General features: G+C 63.6%; 6 protein-coding genes across 6 annotated transcripts; 3 read left to right on the plus strand and 3 right to left on the minus strand.

Moving 5' to 3' along the window:
- Nucleotides 1-455: 455 nt before the first annotated feature.
- VTJ83DRAFT_5165 (uncharacterized protein) lies at nucleotides 456-2453 on the plus strand (the record flags this gene model as incomplete). The annotated part of the gene is made up of 1 exon (XM_071011735.1): nucleotides 456-2453. The coding sequence occupies one exon, from the start codon at nucleotides 456-458 to the stop codon at nucleotides 2451-2453; it is 1998 nt and encodes a 665-aa protein (XP_070866615.1).
- A 412-nt stretch (nucleotides 2454-2865) lies between these two features.
- Nucleotides 2866-4104, minus strand: VTJ83DRAFT_5166 (uncharacterized protein; the record flags this gene model as incomplete). The annotated part of the gene is made up of 3 exons (XM_071011736.1): nucleotides 2866-3688; nucleotides 3772-3824; nucleotides 3898-4104. The coding sequence occupies 3 exons, from the start codon at nucleotides 4102-4104 to the stop codon at nucleotides 2866-2868; spliced, it is 1083 nt and encodes a 360-aa protein (XP_070866616.1).
- A 555-nt stretch (nucleotides 4105-4659) lies between these two features.
- On the plus strand, nucleotides 4660-6252 carry VTJ83DRAFT_5167 (uncharacterized protein; the record flags this gene model as incomplete). The annotated part of the gene is made up of 3 exons (XM_071011737.1): nucleotides 4660-4724; nucleotides 4838-5299; nucleotides 5388-6252. The coding sequence occupies 3 exons, from the start codon at nucleotides 4660-4662 to the stop codon at nucleotides 6250-6252; spliced, it is 1392 nt and encodes a 463-aa protein (XP_070866617.1).
- A 553-nt stretch (nucleotides 6253-6805) lies between these two features.
- Nucleotides 6806-7887, minus strand: VTJ83DRAFT_5168 (uncharacterized protein; the record flags this gene model as incomplete). The annotated part of the gene is made up of 2 exons (XM_071011738.1): nucleotides 6806-7654; nucleotides 7744-7887. 2 exons carry the CDS (start codon nucleotides 7885-7887, stop codon nucleotides 6806-6808), a joined length of 993 nt encoding a protein of 330 aa, XP_070866618.1.
- A 977-nt stretch (nucleotides 7888-8864) lies between these two features.
- Nucleotides 8865-9890, plus strand: VTJ83DRAFT_5169 (uncharacterized protein; the record flags this gene model as incomplete). Its single annotated transcript, XM_071011739.1, has 2 exons — nucleotides 8865-8994; nucleotides 9067-9890. The coding sequence occupies 2 exons, from the start codon at nucleotides 8865-8867 to the stop codon at nucleotides 9888-9890; spliced, it is 954 nt and encodes a 317-aa protein (XP_070866619.1).
- Nucleotides 9891-11169: 1279 nt separating this feature from the next.
- On the minus strand, nucleotides 11170-17049 carry VTJ83DRAFT_5170 (uncharacterized protein; the record flags this gene model as incomplete). The annotated part of the gene is made up of 2 exons (XM_071011741.1): nucleotides 11170-15561; nucleotides 15664-17049. The coding sequence occupies 2 exons, from the start codon at nucleotides 17047-17049 to the stop codon at nucleotides 11170-11172; spliced, it is 5778 nt and encodes a 1925-aa protein (XP_070866620.1).
- Nucleotides 17050-18634: the final 1585 nt, after the last annotated feature.

Below are 18634 nucleotides of genomic sequence, written 5' to 3' on the forward strand. Positions count from 1 at the left end.
ACGACCCTGACATGACGACATTTCCTGTTCGCGGCCAAGATGAACAAGACTACGGGGGCTGTCAACGCGCAGGGCTTTTGCAGGCGATTCATGCGTCAGGGGGCAATTTTGCCTGGGCCCTTGTGTGGTGTTGGCATCGTCCCGTCGTGCGGCCGTCCTACATACGCAATGCCCGCCCCGTAGCCGTTGTATACTGCATAATATCCGGCCTCACCGACGTGCCTTGAGGAGGGGGAGGGGAACCACCGTCACCAACCGTGAACTCAACGTCCCCGTCCCAACGTCCCAGCCCCAACCATCCACGCAACATCCAACGCATCGCAACGTCGCATCCGTCGAACGGTTGTATCGCCTTGGTCCCTTGATCCTCCACCCCGAACAAGACGCTTCCACCACGCGCAGGTCGGTCGCGCGACCTGGAAAAGGGGGGATCCGAAGTGCAACATCGCGCAGAGATGACGCGGCCGCCATCACCGTCACAACGACGACGACCATCACCACCACCGCCACCATCACCGCCACCATTATCATCATCATCATCATTGTTGCCAACAACAACAACAACAACAACATCCTCCTCCTCCTCCTCCCACCTCCTTCACGCCCTCCCCACCGAGCTCCTCCTCTTCGTCATCAACAACCTCACCCGCGTCCAAGATGTCGCATCCCTCGCGCGCACCAGCCGGCGGCTCTACGGCATGTGCAACCCCTACCTGTACCGCCGCGCGGCCGAGACCAACGACGCGCGACCCCTAGCCTGGGCCGCCAACCGGGGGCTCGTGTCCACCCTCCAGCTCGCCCTCACCGCGGGGCTCGACCCCAACCACGAGTTCGTCGAGGACATATCGTACCAAGAATGGACCGCCGTCGCCACCGCCGCCCGCCAAGATGCCGCCGCCGGGCGGGAGAAGCAGCGCTGGGGGATGTGGGATTTCAACAACCGACCGGACCCTTTCCGCGACCATGACCGCCGCCCGCCACCCGCCGCCGTCTCCAAGGGGGTGTCTGGTCCTTCTCCTCCACAACAACCCCCCGGGCCCGTGCCTGTTGGAGAGAGGACCGCCATCCCCTTTTGGCCTCCGTCGCCTCCGGTCGGCAAGCGACGCTTCTACGCCATGCACCTCGCCGCCCGCTCCGGCCACCTCGACGTGCTCGACGTGCTGCTGCGCCACAACGCGGCCGTCGACGTCCGCTCCGTCCGCTTCTGCGCCTGCACCCCGCAGCGCGGCCTCCTCAACGCCCTCGAGCACCCGGAGGACGACGAGGCCGAGTACGAGGACGAAGACCTCGCGGTGGGCCACATGCACCATCACCATCACCACGATCATCCTTATCATCATCATCATCACCAACAACAACAACAACAACAACAACAACGCCCCGGATCCGGGCCGGGACCGGGACCGGCGCCGGGTCGGTGGACGCCGCTTCACGTGGCCATCTGCCACGGGCAAACCGAGGCGGCGCGCCTGCTGCTGGGGCGGGGGAAAGCGACGCCGCTGATGGAGACGGTAGCGGACGGGGCGACGGCGGCGGCGTCGGAGCTGGCGAGCGCCGGCTCGGCGCGGCAGCTGTGCTACGGCGCGACGGCGCTGCACCACGCGGCGGCGTTCGGGCTCGCCTCGCTGGCGGCGCACCTGCTGGACGCGCGGGTCGTGCCCGACGTGGACGCGCGCGACGACCGCTCGCTGACGCCGCTGTACCACGCCTACGCGGCGCGGCGGTGGGACACGACGGTCCCGCTGCTCCTGGCCCGCGGCGCCGACATCAACCACGCCGTCAACATGTACATACCCTACACGGCCATCACGCCGCTCGGCGAGGCGTGCCGGCTGGGGGACTTTGCCGTGGCGGACCGCCTCGTCGCGCTGGGCGCCGACGTGAGCAAGGGCTGCCTGACGTACACCAAGCCGGGCTGCCTGACGCCGCTGCACCTGGCCTGCATGCGCTCGGCCGTCGCTCCGAGCCACCACGTCGCCGCGGCGCCTGGCAAGAACAGCAGCGGCGACAACAACAACAACAACAACAACAACAACAACCCGTACCATAAAAACGGCGCCGCCGACACGCCGGACCGAGGCGAGGCGCGGATGCGCACCATCGGCCGGCTCATCGCGCGGGGCGCGCCCCTCGACGCGCGCGACTGCTTCGGCAGCACGCCGCTCATGGCGGCGGTGCAGGCGCGCAACGCCTTCGCCATCGAGGCGCTGCGGCGGCACGGGGCCGGGCCGGAGCAGGCCGATCCGCGGGACATGGAGGTGGCGAGGGCGAGGCTGCGGGAGAGCGAGGGGGACGAGGACGGAGAGGCAGGCGACGAAGACGAAGACGATGACGGAGAGGATTCTGCCTTGGATATGGCTGCTGCTAGCACCAGCACTAACGCTAGCACTAGCACGAGCACTAGTACTAGCACTGCTGCTGCTGCGGCTGCTGCTGCGGCTGCTGCTACGTAGGTTGTTGGAAGGGGGAGGGATGGAAGGGAGAACCGTGTCTTGTGGTAGATGGCGTTGGAAGCGAATGCTGCTGCTGATGATCTTGACGGCGTTGTACACGACACCAACGTTTTGGCTTGAAAGATTGTAGATACAGCTATACCCTCATACCCTCATGGTAATTCGCCTCTTTTTTTTTTTCTTTCGGAGCCATCTCCAGGATGATTCCATTTCTATCGCACGCTCTCTGAACTACTACCACCACTACTACTACTACTACCACCACTACCACTACCACCACCCCGCTTGAAATGGGCAATTTACTTGTGTGTTACTTGTGTGTGTGTGTGTGTGTGTGTGTGTGTGTTTTCTGCATTCTCCAGGGTATCGAATCTCTGATGATCTTCTTTGCCTCTCTCTCTCTCCCACTCTCTCACCACCTCCTCCCTCTCCCTCTTCCTCCTCGGCCGCCTCCGCCACCTCCGCCTCCTCCTCCGCCTCCACCTCCTCCGCCGCTCCCGCCGGCCATCGGCTGGTCATACCCGTACCCCTGACCGCCCTGCCCGCCTCCGAACCCGCCGCCAAACCCCTGGCCCTGGCCGCCCTGGCCGGGGCCTCCGGGGCCTCCTCCGGGGCCTCCGCCGCCAAACATGCCGGCCATGGCGGCCATATCCATCTGGCTGGGATCCAGGCCGCCCGCCATCATCTGCTGCATCATGGCCTGCATCTCCGGGGGCATGCCTTCCATGCCCGGCATCCCCTGGAGCGGGGGCATGCCGGCGCCGGCGCCGGCGCCGGCGGGCCCGCCCGGTCCGCCTCCCGGCAGGCCCAGGCCGCTCATCATCATCATGTTGGTCATGTCCTCGAGCATCTTCTTGTTGGTGGCGGCGATGGCGTCCGGGTTGTACTCGGCGCGCAGGGCCTCCTGCTTTTGGGCGTACAGGGCCCAGGTGAACTCGTCGAAGCCGTAGTTGAAGTAGTCGGACGGGTCGGTGCCGGGTTTGCGCCAGGGCTTGGCGTGGTCGGCCAGGTCGGTGTCGATGTTGACCTGGGTGAGGGGCTTGTTGGTGGGCTTGTGGATGGGGATGGCGTTGACGTCGAGCTTGGAGGTGGAGATGGGAGGTTGGGGTTGGGGCTGGGCCTGGGCCGCCGACGGGGGAGCGTGGCTCTGGGAGGCCGAGGGGGCGGGCTTGGAGGGCACATCCGAGTTGATGGTGCGCTGGGGGATGTTTTTGATCTCGCTGTAGCGGGATGTTCTGGAGAAGAGGAGCTGTTAGAGGGAAAGAGAGAGAGAGAGAGAGAGAAACAATGCCAGAGGGGGGGCAAGGCCAAAACGTACGGTGGCAGGGCTGAGCTGGAGCCGTCTTTGCGCTCCGTAACAATGTCGACGTCCTGTTGGTGTTGTCAGCGGTCAGCGGGAGCTGCGACAAAGCGGCCGGCCTGGCATCGCGAGCCCAACACGTACAGAGTCGTCGTCCTCCTCCATGGCGCCGCCCTCGTCCTCCTCCTCGCCCTCTTCTAGCTCGTCGTTGGCGTCCTTTTTGGAGGATGCCTGCTGTGCGCTCTCGGCGGCCTGCTGCTGCTGCTGCTGCTGCTGCTGCTGGTCGGGCTGGGCGGCCGGGACCTCGGGCTCGTCGGGAGCGTAAAAGTCATCGTCGTCGTCGATATCCATGTTGTTTCCTGTTGGAGGATGGGAGACCTTGGAGGTGTCGTCCGTCGATAAAACACGATGAATTGGGAAGAGAGAGGGAAGAGACGTGAAGATGGATTCGATTCCGCGATGGAGCGGCATCCCCAAGCCGTCGAGAGCTGCCATTGGCCCGAGCTGCGGCGTGGATTTGACCCACTCCTTACCGAATGCGGCAGGCGGTCAGCTTGCTATCCGGGTCATCCAGGTCCACCGCTGTGCGCTAAGCCATGTTGGGAGGTCTCGGTGGGGCCGACTCCCCCCGGTGGAGCTCGAATGCCAAGCCGCAACCCGAATCGGGAAGCGCAGGTCCCGTCTCCAACGCTGCGAAGCAAACCAAACCAAACTCCAACAAAACACTGCAACACCGAAACAAATCGTGACGCGATCCCCGAGCTCCCCGATCCTGGACTTGGGAACCTACATTCCAGTTCATCTTGTCCCTTTTCTGGGTCTCCATCCCTTGCATATCATCGCAGACACACAGACACACACACACACATACACACACATACCTACCTACCCGACTCCTTACTCGAGATGCTTGGGAGATCGGCGAGTGGCCCCGGCGGGCTGAGCATCAACACGGGCTCCGCCAATCTTTTGTAAGGTTCCCCCCGGGACTTTGTCTGTCTTTTTCGTCGCCATTGGGGGGCGGAACCACCGTCCGTCGATGGCCCTCGCCGACCCTCGCTGACCCTCGGGCTTTTCATTCCAGCGGAACGAGCACAAGCCAGCCTCCAGCCGGCGGCGGTCTTTTCGGCACCACGACGACAGCCCAGACAACGACACCGCAGACACAGACCGGCGGCTTGTTCGGCCAGCCTTCCGCCGCCGCCACCGGGACCCAACAACAACAACAAACACCAGCAGCCACCGGCGGCCTGTTCGGGTCGGCAACCGCGCAGCAGCCATCGCAGCCCGCCGCGGGAGGCCTGTTTGGGACCACGACCACCACCGCTTCGCAACCAGCACAAACCGGTGGTCTCTTTGGGACGGCATCGACGACGACACAGCAGCAGCCGGCGCAGACGCTTGGGCTGTTTAGCACCCCCGCAGCGCAGCAGCAACAACAACAGCAACAGCCGAGCACGGGAGGGCTCTTTGGCACCTCCACCACCGGCGGCATGTTTGGCGCAAAGCCGGCGACGACCACCACCACCTTGGGCGGCGGGCTCTTGTGAGTTTATTTCCTTTTGTTGAGTCTCAGCCAACATTGTCATGGTCCACGAAACGAACCTGTCGCTAATCCAAATCCTACGATGCAGCGGGCAAACCACGACCCAACCACCGGCCGCCGCGACGGGCGGGCTCACCCTCGGCCAATCGACGGCGGCTCAGCAGGGCCAGGCGGTGGCCGGCGTGCGCATCGACCTTTCCAACCTCAAATCGACGACGCGCTTCAACGACCTCCAGGAATCGCTGCAAAAAGAAATCGCCCAGATCGACGAGGCGATCCAAAAGTGCATCAAGGAAAAGGAAGCCATCGACGCGTTCCTGCCGTCGCACGGCGAGCAGCTGTCGACGATCCCGACCGACGTCAGCTTCGTGTCGCGCAAGTCGGAGGGGGCGCACTCGGCGCTGTCGAGCGACATTGTGGCCATTGACCAGCTGCGCGAGCTGGTCAAGCAGGACGCCGACCACGCGCGGCTGAGCTTCAAGGCCATCGACAACCTCAAGCTGCCGAGCCAGTACCATCAGGCCGGGCTGTGGTCCAAGGCGGGCGGCGGCGTGGGCGTCGGCGGGACGGGCGCCGGGGCGGGCGGGGCGGGGTCGGCGGGCGGCGCCGCGGCGGCCGACGCCCAGAGCAACACGGACCTCATCGGCTTCTTCTCGCGCACGGCGGACGAGATGGAGGACATGATGCGCAAGTTTGAAAAGAACCTGACCGAGATCGAGGTGCACCTGCACGGCGTGCAGGGGGGCATGCTGGAGCAGATGCAGCGCGTCGCGGCGGCGCGGTCCAAGGGGTCCTCGGGGCCCGGCGCCGCCGCCGACGAGCGCGTCGCCGAGCTGGCGGCCGTGCTGCGCGACTTTGAGGAGAGCATCCTGCGGGTGGCGGGCGTCGTGGGGACCGTCAAGGAGGACGTGACGGAGCTGCAGCTCAAGGATTTTCTGGGCCGCGGCAGCTAAGGGAAGGGATCCAGTCATGCAGCATGACGTTGCGTGTCCGTGTCATGGAGCACGACGTTGTGTCAATGTACAAATTCCAGGCGCAGGTGCCTACGGGGCACGGGACCGCCGAGCCGCCCTCTCGCTCGGCGCGAGGCAGAGATGGAGACAGACGGCGGACGGTGGGGGGGACGGGAGACGGGAGGACGGTTGCATGAAATACCCAAACACGCTTCGACGTTGGTGTCGTTTTGTATTGTATCGCGCACGCCGTCTAGACTTTCTTCTTTCACAACCTTTTTGGGAAAACCGAAGGCGGAGAGAAGCCCTCCCTCCCTAGATTATGCTCCGCGATGTGCATGTGCTTTTTTTTTTTTCTCTCTTTCTTTCTCCTCTTGCCGAAGCCAATCCACGATGGGTACTATGGTATCCTTTCTTTCGTTGGATCTTTTGTGTCGCCGTCCCAAAAGAAAAGGGTAAAAAACAACAAGAAAAACTCCATCATGATGATGATCAGACGCTGCTGTCCCGTCTCCGCACCGGTCCAACGCCAGGAAATGCAACCGCCTCGATGTTAAAAATAATCCCCGCCGTCATCCCCGCCGTCGTCAAAGTCGTCATCGTCCTGGTTGCCGTCAAAGTAGGCCTCGGCGTTGTAATCGTCGCCGCTCTCGTCCTCGTACTGGTCGTCCTCGTCGGCGGCGGCGGCGCCATCCTCGTCGTCGTCGCCGCCGTGGCCGCCGCGCACCCAGTCCTCGTCGTCCTCGCCCGACAGGAACCCGGCGTCGTCGTCCCCCTCGCCGCGCTTCTCGAGCGTCGACATGAGCTGCAGCGCCTTGTCGAGCTCGCCGTCGGCCGCCTTGGCCCGCCCGCCCTGCCTCGGCGGCTGGTCCGGCGCGAGGCCGTCGCGGAAGAAGAGCTCCTCGGCCGTCTTGTACGAGGTGATGCTCGACAGGCCCAGGGTCTTTGCGCCGGCGCCGGCGAGGCGGCGGCGCTTGCCGGGCCGGCCGCCGGCGGCGGCGTCGTCGTCGTCGCCGTCGAGGGTGGCGTGCAGCTCGGGCGGGAAGAACTCCTTGGCGAAGGGGCGGGAGGCGAGGTCGGGCAGGGCGCGCGGCGCGCGGGTGAAGCGCTGCGAGTAGGTGGGCACGGCGGTGAAGGCGTCGAGGGTGGCCTTGGAGACGAGGCCGTAGCGCTGGTTGATCTGGTCCTGGCCGTAGGCGCGGGCGCCGGGGGCGAGGGAGGAGGCGGCGGAGGACGAGGAGGAAGGGCCCGCGGCGGCGGCCGAGGGGGAGGGTTGGGAGAGGCGGCTGCGGGCTTGGGTGTAGAGGGGGCCGTCCTGGCACTGCTCGCGAAAGAGGAGAAAGTAGGAGACGAGCTTGTCTTCCTTGCGGGTGAGAGGCGGGGGGCGGGGGACGTCGTAGGGCTGGCGAAGCGAGAGCCGCCGGGACGGACGCATGACGATGAGCACGGTTTCGAACAAGACAAGAGGGGACGGGCCAAAGCAAAACTCACGGGGAAGAGCTCCGAGGGCTTGCCGTCGAGCAGGATTTCGGCGTCGGTGGCCCAGGGCACGCTGTTCTGGGCGACAGCGCGGCGGCCGTTGACCATGGGCCCTCCGCGGCCTCGACCGCCGCCTCGTCCGCCCCGGCCGGACATGGTCGGGGGTTGTTGTTTGTTTGCTGGTGGGGACGGTGAAGAGGGTTTGGTCGGGCCGTCACCTCATCGACGTTTGTTGGGGGGGTTTTCTTTTCTTTAAAACAGAGAGGCTAAAGTGATAGGTGGCGGTGGTGGTGGTGGTGGTGGTGGTGTTGTTCCAGTTGATGAAGTTGATGAATGCCAGGCATTGGCCAAAATTTCAGTTTGGCGGGCCGCGGACCCTTGGCACTGCGTCACTGGACCTGGCTGGACCCTGACTGGGCCTGTTGCGTTACATCGTAAGGGTAACGTTAGCTAACTACGGTAACGGTCAACTTGCACACACTGGAGAGCTGTCCGCCCGCTGCTATGCGGACCCCATCCCCCCCTCCCCCGGGAACACCCAGAATAATGCCCCGCCAAAGCCGTCGGGAACGGGGACCCACCTACTGAGTACAGTGCTTATAGTATGGTGCTTATAGAAGTTACACAATACTTGTACTACACAATACATGGTTACTGGTAGTACACAAGTAGGTGGCTACGCGCTACAAGATACCGGACCCCCCCTCCCCCTCCCCCACTCCCAACTCCCACATCTGCCCCGCCTCCTCGGTAACTTACGGTACCTACCCTTCCCTGGTTCCGGCACCTTCACCGGGCAGTGACCCAATTCCGATTCCCTACCACACCACACTCAGCTCATGGTACCACCTTTGTTGTACGGGCCTGAACTTCCACTCACTCACTCACACACACACCACATACAACCCACAAACCTGACCCGAGGCCCAAGGGGGAAGGGTGGTATTGTTGTTGTAACCTTGTAACTTCAGGTACATTTCTCGGTGACCCGTTTCCTTCAGGTACGACATGGTCTCGTTGCCTGCTCTCACTTGAACCCCAAGGGAAAACAAAGACACACATAAGCCGCCGCCGTTCAGCCTCGGTCCAAACACGAGATTCTGTCCCTGTCAAGGCAGACAACCAAAGCAAACATGACGGACAGCGAAGTCACGCCCATCACCGGGCTTGACGAGCTCGACAAGCACCTCGACGACCTGCTCCAGGATCCCGCCCTCGAGCTCACCCCCAAGCTGTTTGACAATGTCGAGCTCCAGCTCACCGGTAATTTCCTCTCACCCGCCCCTTTTGTTCTCTTGTCGTAGGGCTCGGCTCACACGCGCTTCCCACCCCCAGACGCCAACATCCCTCCGCTCATCCCACGCTTCCTCCCCCGCCTCACCACCCTCCTCAAGCAGTACCTCCACGACCCGGCCCTCATCGTCAGCCTCACCGTCAAGCTCCTGCGCCCCGTCCCCTTTGCCGACGTCCTCCAGCTCGCCACCCCCGACGAGCTCGTCCAGGCCCTCGACTCCCCCTCCCCCGCCGCCAACCTCCTCGCCATGGCCGTCCTCCACAAGGCCGCCGCCCGCCCCGAGGACGCCGCCTCCCTCGCCGCCCTGCCCGACGTCCTCTCCGCCTTTGTCCACCGCTGGCTCGCCGCCCCGCAGGTCGAGGTCGCCCAAAAGGGCGGCAAGGTCCTCGGCGACCTGCTCGACATCGACTGCCCGCTCCCGCCTCCCCCGCCTCCCCGCGGCCTGCCTCCGCCGCCGCCGTCCTCACCACCAACCCCGCCCCGCAGCTCACCGCCCGCACCCGTCCCGGCCAAGGCGTGCTGTGGCGCCTCCTCCTTTCCCATGACTCTTCTTCTTCCTCCTCCTCCTCCTCCTCCTCCTCCTCCTCCTCCTCCGGCTCCCTGTACCCCTTGCTCCTCGGCCTCATCTCGGGCCACCACCCGTCCACCTCGGGCGACCCCCACCAGCTCTCCCTCGCCCAGGGCCGCGTCCTGCGCCTCCTGCCGCGCCTCGCCGCCCTCAACTTTGCCGCCGTGGCCCGCTCCGACGCGCCGCATCCCGTGCCGGCGCGCCTTGCCAACGGCAACGGCAACGGCGCCGCCGACGCCGACGCATCCCCTCGTCCCCCGCGCCCCGGCCAAGGCCTCCTCCAGTACGCCGCCCTGAGCATGGTGCAGAGGTCGGACCCCCTGATGCACCTCAACCTGGTCGACTTTTTCGAGGCCCTCGTCAGCCTCTTGCGCGTCGCGCCCTGCAGGACGTCACGCGCCGGGGCCGGGGCCGGGCCGGGGCCGGGGCCGGGGCGTCGGGAGCCGAGGTGGTGGAGACGCTGCGGGCCGTCCTGGCCGAGGCGACGGCCGGCGACGAGGTGCTGCGCGAGGCGCTGCGGACCCTGCCCGACCGCACCGTCGAGGACGAGGCCGACGATCTCAAGAGGTGGCTTGCCGAACTGCTGCCGGGGGAGGCGAGCTTGGCTCTTCGGTGAGGCGGCCCGAGACCAAACCAATGCGAGAAAAAAAGAAAAAAGGAAAAGGAAAAAAAAAAAAAAAGAAACAAAAAAAAGTGAGGGGGGGCGGGCTATTCGCTAGCTGGCTGGCTAGGTAGAAACTAGACGTTTTCCAACGTGGATGGGGGTCATCTTGTAGTTTCGACATGGTAATGACTTGGGACAATGCATGATTTCTTTGAAAAAGAAAAAAAAGGCGTGTTTGCTGTGAAATAGAGGTGCCATCATGGCCAACATTGTCATCAGCCTGGTGGTGCTCGTTCGCCATGCTGCCGCTTGTAATTATGTAGTAAGAGGTGATATTCTATCCATAGCTATCTCGTCCTGTAACTACATTAGTATGGCCTTGGAGTGATAACTCGCTCGCTCACTGCTCGCTCGGGTCACAATATCAATCCTCCATGCCCTGACGGCAACGACACACAGACCGAGAGGCAATTCGGTACGTATCCAACACAAACACCGCTTTTTATTGATTTTCCTTCTTTTTTACTTTCCAATTGGGTCTCAACGGCATGTAATTCTTCTTCTTCTGCTGTCCGTTGCGTTTTGCATTCTGGTTGGAATCAAGAAGGTGTAACAACAGGTTAGGTCATCATGCCTCCACATGCCGCTACCTACTTACATGCCACCACCACCACATCAAGAGAACCAAATCTCCTCAACCCAGACATACTGTGTAGGAAACTCGACCACCAAGAAACAAAAGAAGAAGAAAAAAAAATACAATACACGGCTACGACTGTTTCACTGCAGTGCCCCGCAGCCTCCCCAGCCTTCCATCCATCCATCCATCCATCCATCCATCTAACCGCCGGATGATGATCAGTAATCTATAGAAAAATAAAAATAAAAATCCACAAATTACCACCCCGTCGGAATACAGCGGCCGGCTTCCCTCCTGCCATACCCCTACACTGACTTTTCCATCTCCTCAACTCACCCTCTCCCCATCATCTGCCCCGACGGATCATCCCCCAAGCTCTCGGAGCTCGGGCTCGGCTTGATCGACGCCGCCACGCTCAGCACGCTGGCCCTCCTGCCCGCATCCCCGCCGTCGCCCTCCCCGCCGCCCACAAACAGCCCCCCGCCGCCGTTCGCACCCCCGCCCGATGACGACGACGAGGACGCCAGCCCTTCGATCCCCAGCCCCACCTCCCCGACCCGCCGCAGCACCAGCAGCAGCGCCGCCCGCAGGTCCTGCGTCAGGTCCTTGCCCAGCAGCTCCACCACCAACGGGTAAAACCCCTTGACGTGCTTGGCGAACGCCTCGCGCGGGAACGCCGCGTACCCTTCGAGCACGTCCACCACGACGGGCCGCCACGCCACCACGTTGCGGTGCTGGCTCTCCTCGTCGAGCTGCGTGAACCCGCGGATGATGTCCTGGCAGAGCGGCACGAGCGCCGCCTCCACGTCCCCGCGGCTGCCCTGCCGCTCCGGGCTCGCGTCGGCAAACATGCGGAACAGGATCGCCACGTACGTCGCCGCGCTGCCCGACTCCTGCTTGAGCAGGTTGGGCGGCTGCTTCATGAACCCCTCCCGCCAGAGCCGCATCCGGAGCTCCTTGTCCGCGTTGAACCGCCGCGCAAAGAGGAACGACTTCTTGAGCAGCGCCATCAGCCGCAGGAGCTCCGTCGACGGTATCTGCGCGTACACGGCGTCGTTGCTAAAGAGCTCGTTGACCGTCTCGATCATGAGGAGCTGCAGCACGCACCGCGAGATGATGCGGTTGAAGAAGCGGCGCCGCGCCGCCGTCACGACGACGGGCTGCTGCTGGAGCGAGCTCGTCGGCTTGAACTCCTCGAGGGGCTGGGCCGGCGTGGACGGCTGGGACGATGCGGCCCCCGCGGGGGAGGCGCCTGGTGCGGATTCGGCGGCGGAGCCGGCCTCGCCGTTGGCCGATGCTCCCGACGCAGGAGCGTGCCCGTTCGTCGTCTCGGCCTCTTGGATCTTGAGCGACTTCTCGTCGACCGGCGCGACGTCGGCCGTCGGGCTCAGCGGGCCGCCCAGCTCGAGCCCGCTCGGAGGGGGCGACAGCGACGCCGTCGAGTTGATGGTCGTGGCCGAGAAGAGCTGGTACGCCGTGGTCCGCTCAAACAGCTCGCAAAAGGCGCCGACGATCTTGGCCCAGTGCTCGGGCGTGAACTTTGTCACGTTCTGCAGGATGAGCTGCTGCAGGCAGTTGCTCCCGATGCGCGCGATCGTGTCGTTCTCTTGGCAGATGCACAGGGCCAGCAGCTCGAGGAACCTGTCCAGCATGTACTCGAGCGCGTCAAAGTAGTGCGTGAAGAGCGTGATCATGTTGCGCAGCGCCTGGATCATGGTGGTCGACAGCCAGACCGAAAGCTCCTCGTGGTTGAGCGCGTTGGTCATCTCGGGCCGCGACCGCAGCACCATGAAGATGGGGTACAGCTGCTGCCGCCACAAGATGTCCCAGAACTCGGACGGGAACCCGCCGCCGTAGCGCAGCAGCGTCTCGAAAAAGTAGTTGAGCGCGTTGGACCGCACCTCGAGGTCCTCGCCCGTCATGAGCACGTCGTGGAAGGCAAACAGCACGGGGAACCAGAACCCTTCCTCGACCGAGGTCCGGGACGACGGCGGGGTCGGCGATTTGGCGTCGGGGCGGGCCGCGGTCGCGGTCGCGGGCGGCTTCTGCGACAGCGGGCACTCGGGCGTCTTGAGCATGGCGGGGATGATGGACTTGAGCGTCTCCATGGCCTGCAGGCTCTTCTTTTGGAACCGCGTGTTCTTGGAGAACTCGGTGAGGCAGACGATGAGGTCCGTGAAGGCGCCCTGGGCGACGACGACGCCGAACCGCGTCTTGTAGACCTGCGAGACGTTCTCGTAGGCCAGGTTGACGATGCTCTCGTACGGCTCGCGCGCCGCCACCGTGAAGACGCCAAACATGGTGCGCCAGCCGGAGCGGATGTTCTCGCCGCGGGCTTGGATCATCTGGATCAGGCAGCGCAGGACCATGTCCTTGACCTGGACGTTGCTCGAGTTGGACATGACGTGCTCGAACGGCTTGAGAAAGTCCTTTTGGAACTTGAAGCCCGCCAGCTCCTCGATCTCGAGGAAGCGCATCGACAGCTGGCGCAGCGAGTCGAGCGCGAAGAAGACGATGGCCGTGTTGGCGTGGCAGCCGACGCGGTTGAAGTGCTCGCCGAGCACGTCCCAGATGTGGCTCCACTCGAAGCGGACGCGCGTCATGTTGTAGTAGCTGATCTCGACAATCTTTTGCAGCGAGTAGGTCCGGGGCGAGTCGTTGGACCCGGACACCTTGATCTCGTCCCAGCTCACCTCGGTCAGGGCGCGGGCGAAGTGGATGATGGCGTCCCGCGACAGGTGGGCCGTGTTGGTGAAGATCCTGTCGACGCTCTTGATGACCTCGTCGGACCGGCTCTCGAGCGCGATCTCGAGCGACACGCCCTGCGGGCCCGACTGGGCGCGCGGCCGGTGCCGCTTGGACGACGTCGACTTGCGGCTGTCGGCCGTGTCGGGCCGCGGCTGCGGCGGCGGCACGAAGCGGGCGCGCGACACGTCGGGAACGGCGCTCTCGTCGACGCCGCCCGAGATGAGCTGGAGCCGGTCGAGCTGGCTGATGCAGAGCAGCACGTCCTTCCACGACTTCTTGAGGTGGTTGCCCTCGGTCTGGGCGAGGTCGAGCAGGACCTTGAGCGCCTCGACGTTCTTGGCCTGCATCTCGCGGGGGTTGTTGAGGTTGGCCGTGTTCTTGAGGACCGAGATGAAGGCCTCGCGGGGCGTGGCCAGGTCGAAGAGGCAGGCGATCTTGGTGGCCAGCTTCATGCCCTCCAGGCACAGCTTGTTGATGTCAAAGTTGTGCGTGTTTTGCACCAGGCTCGACAGCGTCGAGAAGAAGGACATCCACGTCGCGTCGAACATGGGCCCGACGTGCTTGAACTGGGTGGCCGAGATGAACTTGGCGCCTCCCTTGGCGGCGTGCCGGCGCTGGCTCCGGTACAGGTCGCGGAAGAGCTGCTCGGACCGCAGCGAAATCTCCTCGGACTGCTGCACGTAGGCCTCGCGCTGGAGATCGCGGCCGACGTTGGAGAAGGCCTGGCCCAGCCCCGCGGCGAGGCCCGTGGGGGCCGGGAGCAAGCCGTTGGCGGCGGCCGCCTCGCGCTCGCTCTTGAGGACGATCTCGTTCTTCTGAATGTCCTCGTAGATGCTGATGAGGTACTCGTCCGGCAGGTCGGCGTTGTCGTTGATGCCGCGGTTGTTCTTGATGAAGTCCTCCTTGGACATGCGCTTCACCACCTTGCTGCTGTGCAGGTCCGTGTTGAGCATGATGACCGAGTAGGCGAGGACGTAAGGGGTGTCGGCGTTGGCAAAGGCGTTGGGGTTGCCCGTCATGTAGCGGTTGGCAAACTTGAGCATGAAGCGGTCGATCTTTTGCGCCTCGCCGGGCAGGCGGAAGGCCTGGAGGAACTCGCGCAGGGCGTCGACGAAGCGCTTCTTGCTGAAATCCATCATGTCGACGAAGGCGTGCATGATCTCGACGTTCTTCTGGTCGCCCTCGCCGAGGAAGTCGCCGATCTGGGCCTTGTCCAGTCGGTCCTCGCGCAGCAGGAAGCGGGCGATGTCTTCCGGGCTGTCGCTCGGGATGAACCCCTCCTTGATGAGGAGCTTGATGCCGTGCTTGGGCTTGAAGTTGAAGGCCTTGATGGCGTTGGTCAGGGCCGTCTTGCGGGCCTTGACCTTCTCGAGCTGGTCCGGGTCGTCGTCGATGACGGGGGTGGACGGCGGAAGCGGCGTGTCGACCCGGGAGGCCGCCTCGCTCGTCGAGGGGTCGATCGAGGCCCGGATGTCGCTCGACACGCGGCTCTGCGCATCGGCCCCGTTGCCGTTGGCCTCGGGCCGCCCCGGCTGCGACCAGTGGACCAGAGACCGCAAGGTTTCGACGAGGGAATCCAGGGCGGTGCGCTTCATGACGTACTCCTTGGGCACCTCGGATTCGTGGTCCCCGTGGGGCGAGATGAGCGCGACCGACAGCTGCGGCGGCAGCACGTTTTTGATCTGCCACTCGTTGCCCGGTCCGGACCTGGAGTGGTTTTCCTCAAACTGCTGCTCCAGGATCGGGGAGATGGGGACGTTCGCCGTGGCGAACTTGGAGAGGTCCTCGACGATCCTCTGGAAGATGTTGTCGACGTTGCGGTCGCAATCGTAGTTGAGGTACATCTCCACCAGGGCCCTCGGGTCTTCGCTCAGCCTCTTGAGGATCCCCACGAACGATAGCTTCTGGGACAGAGGAGCGTTGCGGCGGGCCAGGAGCGCGAGGTAAATCTCGTTCAAAAACACCTCAATTTCGTTCTGCGCCGCAGGGGAGGGGTCACGTTAGCATTGTGATCCTCGACGGGGCCCAAGGACCAAAAAAAAAAAAAAAAAGAAAAGAAAAAGCCGAGCAGCACCGACCTTGAACGAGGACCTCATGTACTTGAGCATGAGCCAAAAGATGTCGCAGCACACGTCAAACACCCTGTCGACCGAGCTGGCGCCGTTGCGGGTGATGCTCAAGCAGAGGTAGTACTTGATGGCCTGCAAAAAGGTGGTGGGCTCGTTGCTCTTGGTGTTGCGGATGGTGCAGATGGGCGACGTGAAGACGGTGATGTGGTTGTTGAGGAGCATGTGGATGATGTGGAGCGAGATGAGCTTGGAGCGCATGGACTGGCCGCGAAAGTCGTAGAGCTGGTCCGGGGGCAGGATCTTGGTGGACAGGTTGCAGAAGGACCGGAAGACCAGGTAGGCATCCCGGATGTACGCCTCATCCTCGGCCTCGAGGGACTCGGGGGTCTCGTCGACGAGGGTCTCCTGGGCGCTCTGCTCGGACACGGACCGCGCCGCTTTTCGCAGGGTCTTGACCTGGGTGACCATGGTAGGACCCTCGCCCATGTGGGAGTCGTCGAAGCTCTTGCGGTGCTCCAGGTCCTTGAGCGTGAGCTTGGCGCCCGCCGGGTCGACGGCTTCGGAGGAGGGCGTGGCATCCGAGCCGGCGTCGGCGGCCTCTTCGCCGTCGGGCTTGTCGGCTTGGGAGCCCGCGTCGTCGGCTCGGTCGACGGCCAGGCTGCTCCGGCCGATCTTGAGCTTCTCGAGGTTGGCGCGGGCCTCCTTCATGTGCAGCCGCGTCTTGACGCGCTCAAAGACGGTTCCGACCATCTGGGTGAGGGTTCCCTGGGCCACCTGCTGGTTGGCCGTGTTGCGCGACAGCAGGAACACGTTGTAGACCTGGCGCACCGCCTTGAGCAGGCCGGCGCCGTGCACGACGACCTTGTCGTTCAGAACGGCGGCCAGCAGCGACTTGACGATCTGCAGCTGGATTTCGGGCGGGGTCGCCTCGCCCTGGTGGAAGCAGTCGCAGATGGTGTCGATGGCGCGTTCGATGAGGGGCATCGAGGGCGCAGCGTCTTGGCCGGCACTGGGAGCAGAAGCCCCATCCTGTGCCGTTGGCCCCTGAGCTTCACCATCATGGCCGGGAGCGGCGGCGGGAGGCTCGGCAGGCGTCTCGGCGGGAGACGCGGCGGGGGCGGGCGATGGAGGAGCAGGCGGAGGTGGAGGAGCCGCAAAGTAAGATGATGAGATGAGCTTGCCTATGCAGTCGAGGGCCGTCGTCGTGAGCGGGATGGTGCCGGATTTTGTGGCTAGTTGTAACGGCGCAAAGACGACCTCTGGGTCGGGTAGCTGTTGGTCGTTCTCTTTGATGGCGGCGAGGGCTTTCTCGGCCAGCTCGGCCAGCTGCTTGTTGCGGCCGGCATGCGCAACGATGGTGTCCAGCGAGGACACGACGAACTTGAGAGAGCCCATGGCGCGGCGAAGGATGTTCTAGGGGTCGACGAAGAAGGCCATCCGCAAGGAGGAGCGACGGCCGTCAGCGCATGGGGCAGGGGAAGGGTAGGGGGGAGGGAGTCGTTCGTTGTCGTTGTTGTTGTCGTCGTCGTCGTCGTCGTCGTCGAGCGGAAGACGGGAGAGCGGCGACCGGTGCGGAGGGGCAGCAGGGCAGTTGCGCGTCTTTGTTCGCCGGGGGTGGGTTGAGAGGCGCAACTTGGATGAGCCTAACTCGTGGCTCGGCGACTGCACCAGCAGGTCAAATCCGGCCGGGGGTTTGGTACCTAGGGTAGAGTCCAAACCGAGGAGCCGGGACAGGCAGACAGGGCCAAAACAACAGGATGACGGAAAGTCAGGGGCTGCAGGGCGGCGCATGCAACCCAGGGAACCTCGGGTGGGTGGTGGGTGTGGCTTTGGCCAAATACCACGGAGCACAGAGTCGTTCGGCTCTGCGCGAAAGAGGAATGGGGGTTGCCGACCGAGGCGGGTATTGGAGCCGGGCTGCAGCGGCCGTCGAGGACCGTTACGTAGGTATACGTGGCTCCGGAAGGGCGCCGGGTTCGTCTTGTAGGGTGGTCGGTGGTTGGCTGGTTGGTTGGTTGGTTCTGGTGTTTGTATTCCAGATCGGTAGCCCGGAGGAATGGCCAAACTCGCATCCCGAAAATGACAGCAATTGGCATCCAGAAAGTGGACCCGGGGGGAACCTGGGCTGCGTCCGTTTCGGGACATCGGGCGGATGGGAAGGGCGATCCACTGACGCGGCATCCATCCTGCCCAGGCGTTGATTTCATGGCATCCATCGCCAGCTGGTCACCACTGCGCGACCAGCTGGGGTCTACCCAGTCCTTCCGTCCTCCCGGTGGATCCTGGCTCTGGGAGTGGGAGGTGGGCAGGTCAGGTACCAGAGGGTCCACGCAGCCCATGCCCGCCCACGCAGCTCAGGCCAGCCCAGGCCACCTACTTACTGCGTACGCAGTGAAGGTAGCTATGTAGTTACCTACCTCAGCCCAGGCCATCCCGCGCTGCCGCATTGTTCCTTTCCCGTTGTCCCAGCGTCAGGTCCCGTCAGGTCGCCGGCTGCTCGGGCTTCGTGCCATTCCAGCCCGGTTGACCTGGAAGCTCTCAGGGTCCTCCTGTCCCCACCCGATAGGTACTTAGCTGTAGTTAGGTACCTACCTTATCCCAGGCAGGTCCCGTCGTCAGAGACGGGAGCTTCCCCCTGGACCTACTCGTACTCCTCGGGCAGCATGGAAAGTGTGGCTTTGCACCTAATCCACCTGGGCGCTTTACGCACCACGGACAAGAAACATGCTAGCCGTCTTTTACAACGGCCAACGAAAAAGAACCACAGACAAACTACTGTGTATGATTCCAATTCTCTGGAACCCATGATACTCTTTCTTATTGTTTTTTCGTCTTTTCTTTTTCTTTGTTTTCTTTTTTTTCTTGCGTCATAGGCGGTACCTTACCTAACGTAGGTACCGGAAGCCCGGGTCGGAGACGGCATACCTAGGTACCGACCTAGGTACGGTCAGTCGCCTTCCATTCTTTGGACTCTGAGATA

This window comes from Remersonia thermophila, chromosome 4 (assembly GCF_042764415.1).
Source record: "Remersonia thermophila strain ATCC 22073 chromosome 4, whole genome shotgun sequence".
NCBI lineage: Eukaryota > Fungi > Ascomycota > Sordariomycetes > Sordariales > Chaetomiaceae > Remersonia > Remersonia thermophila.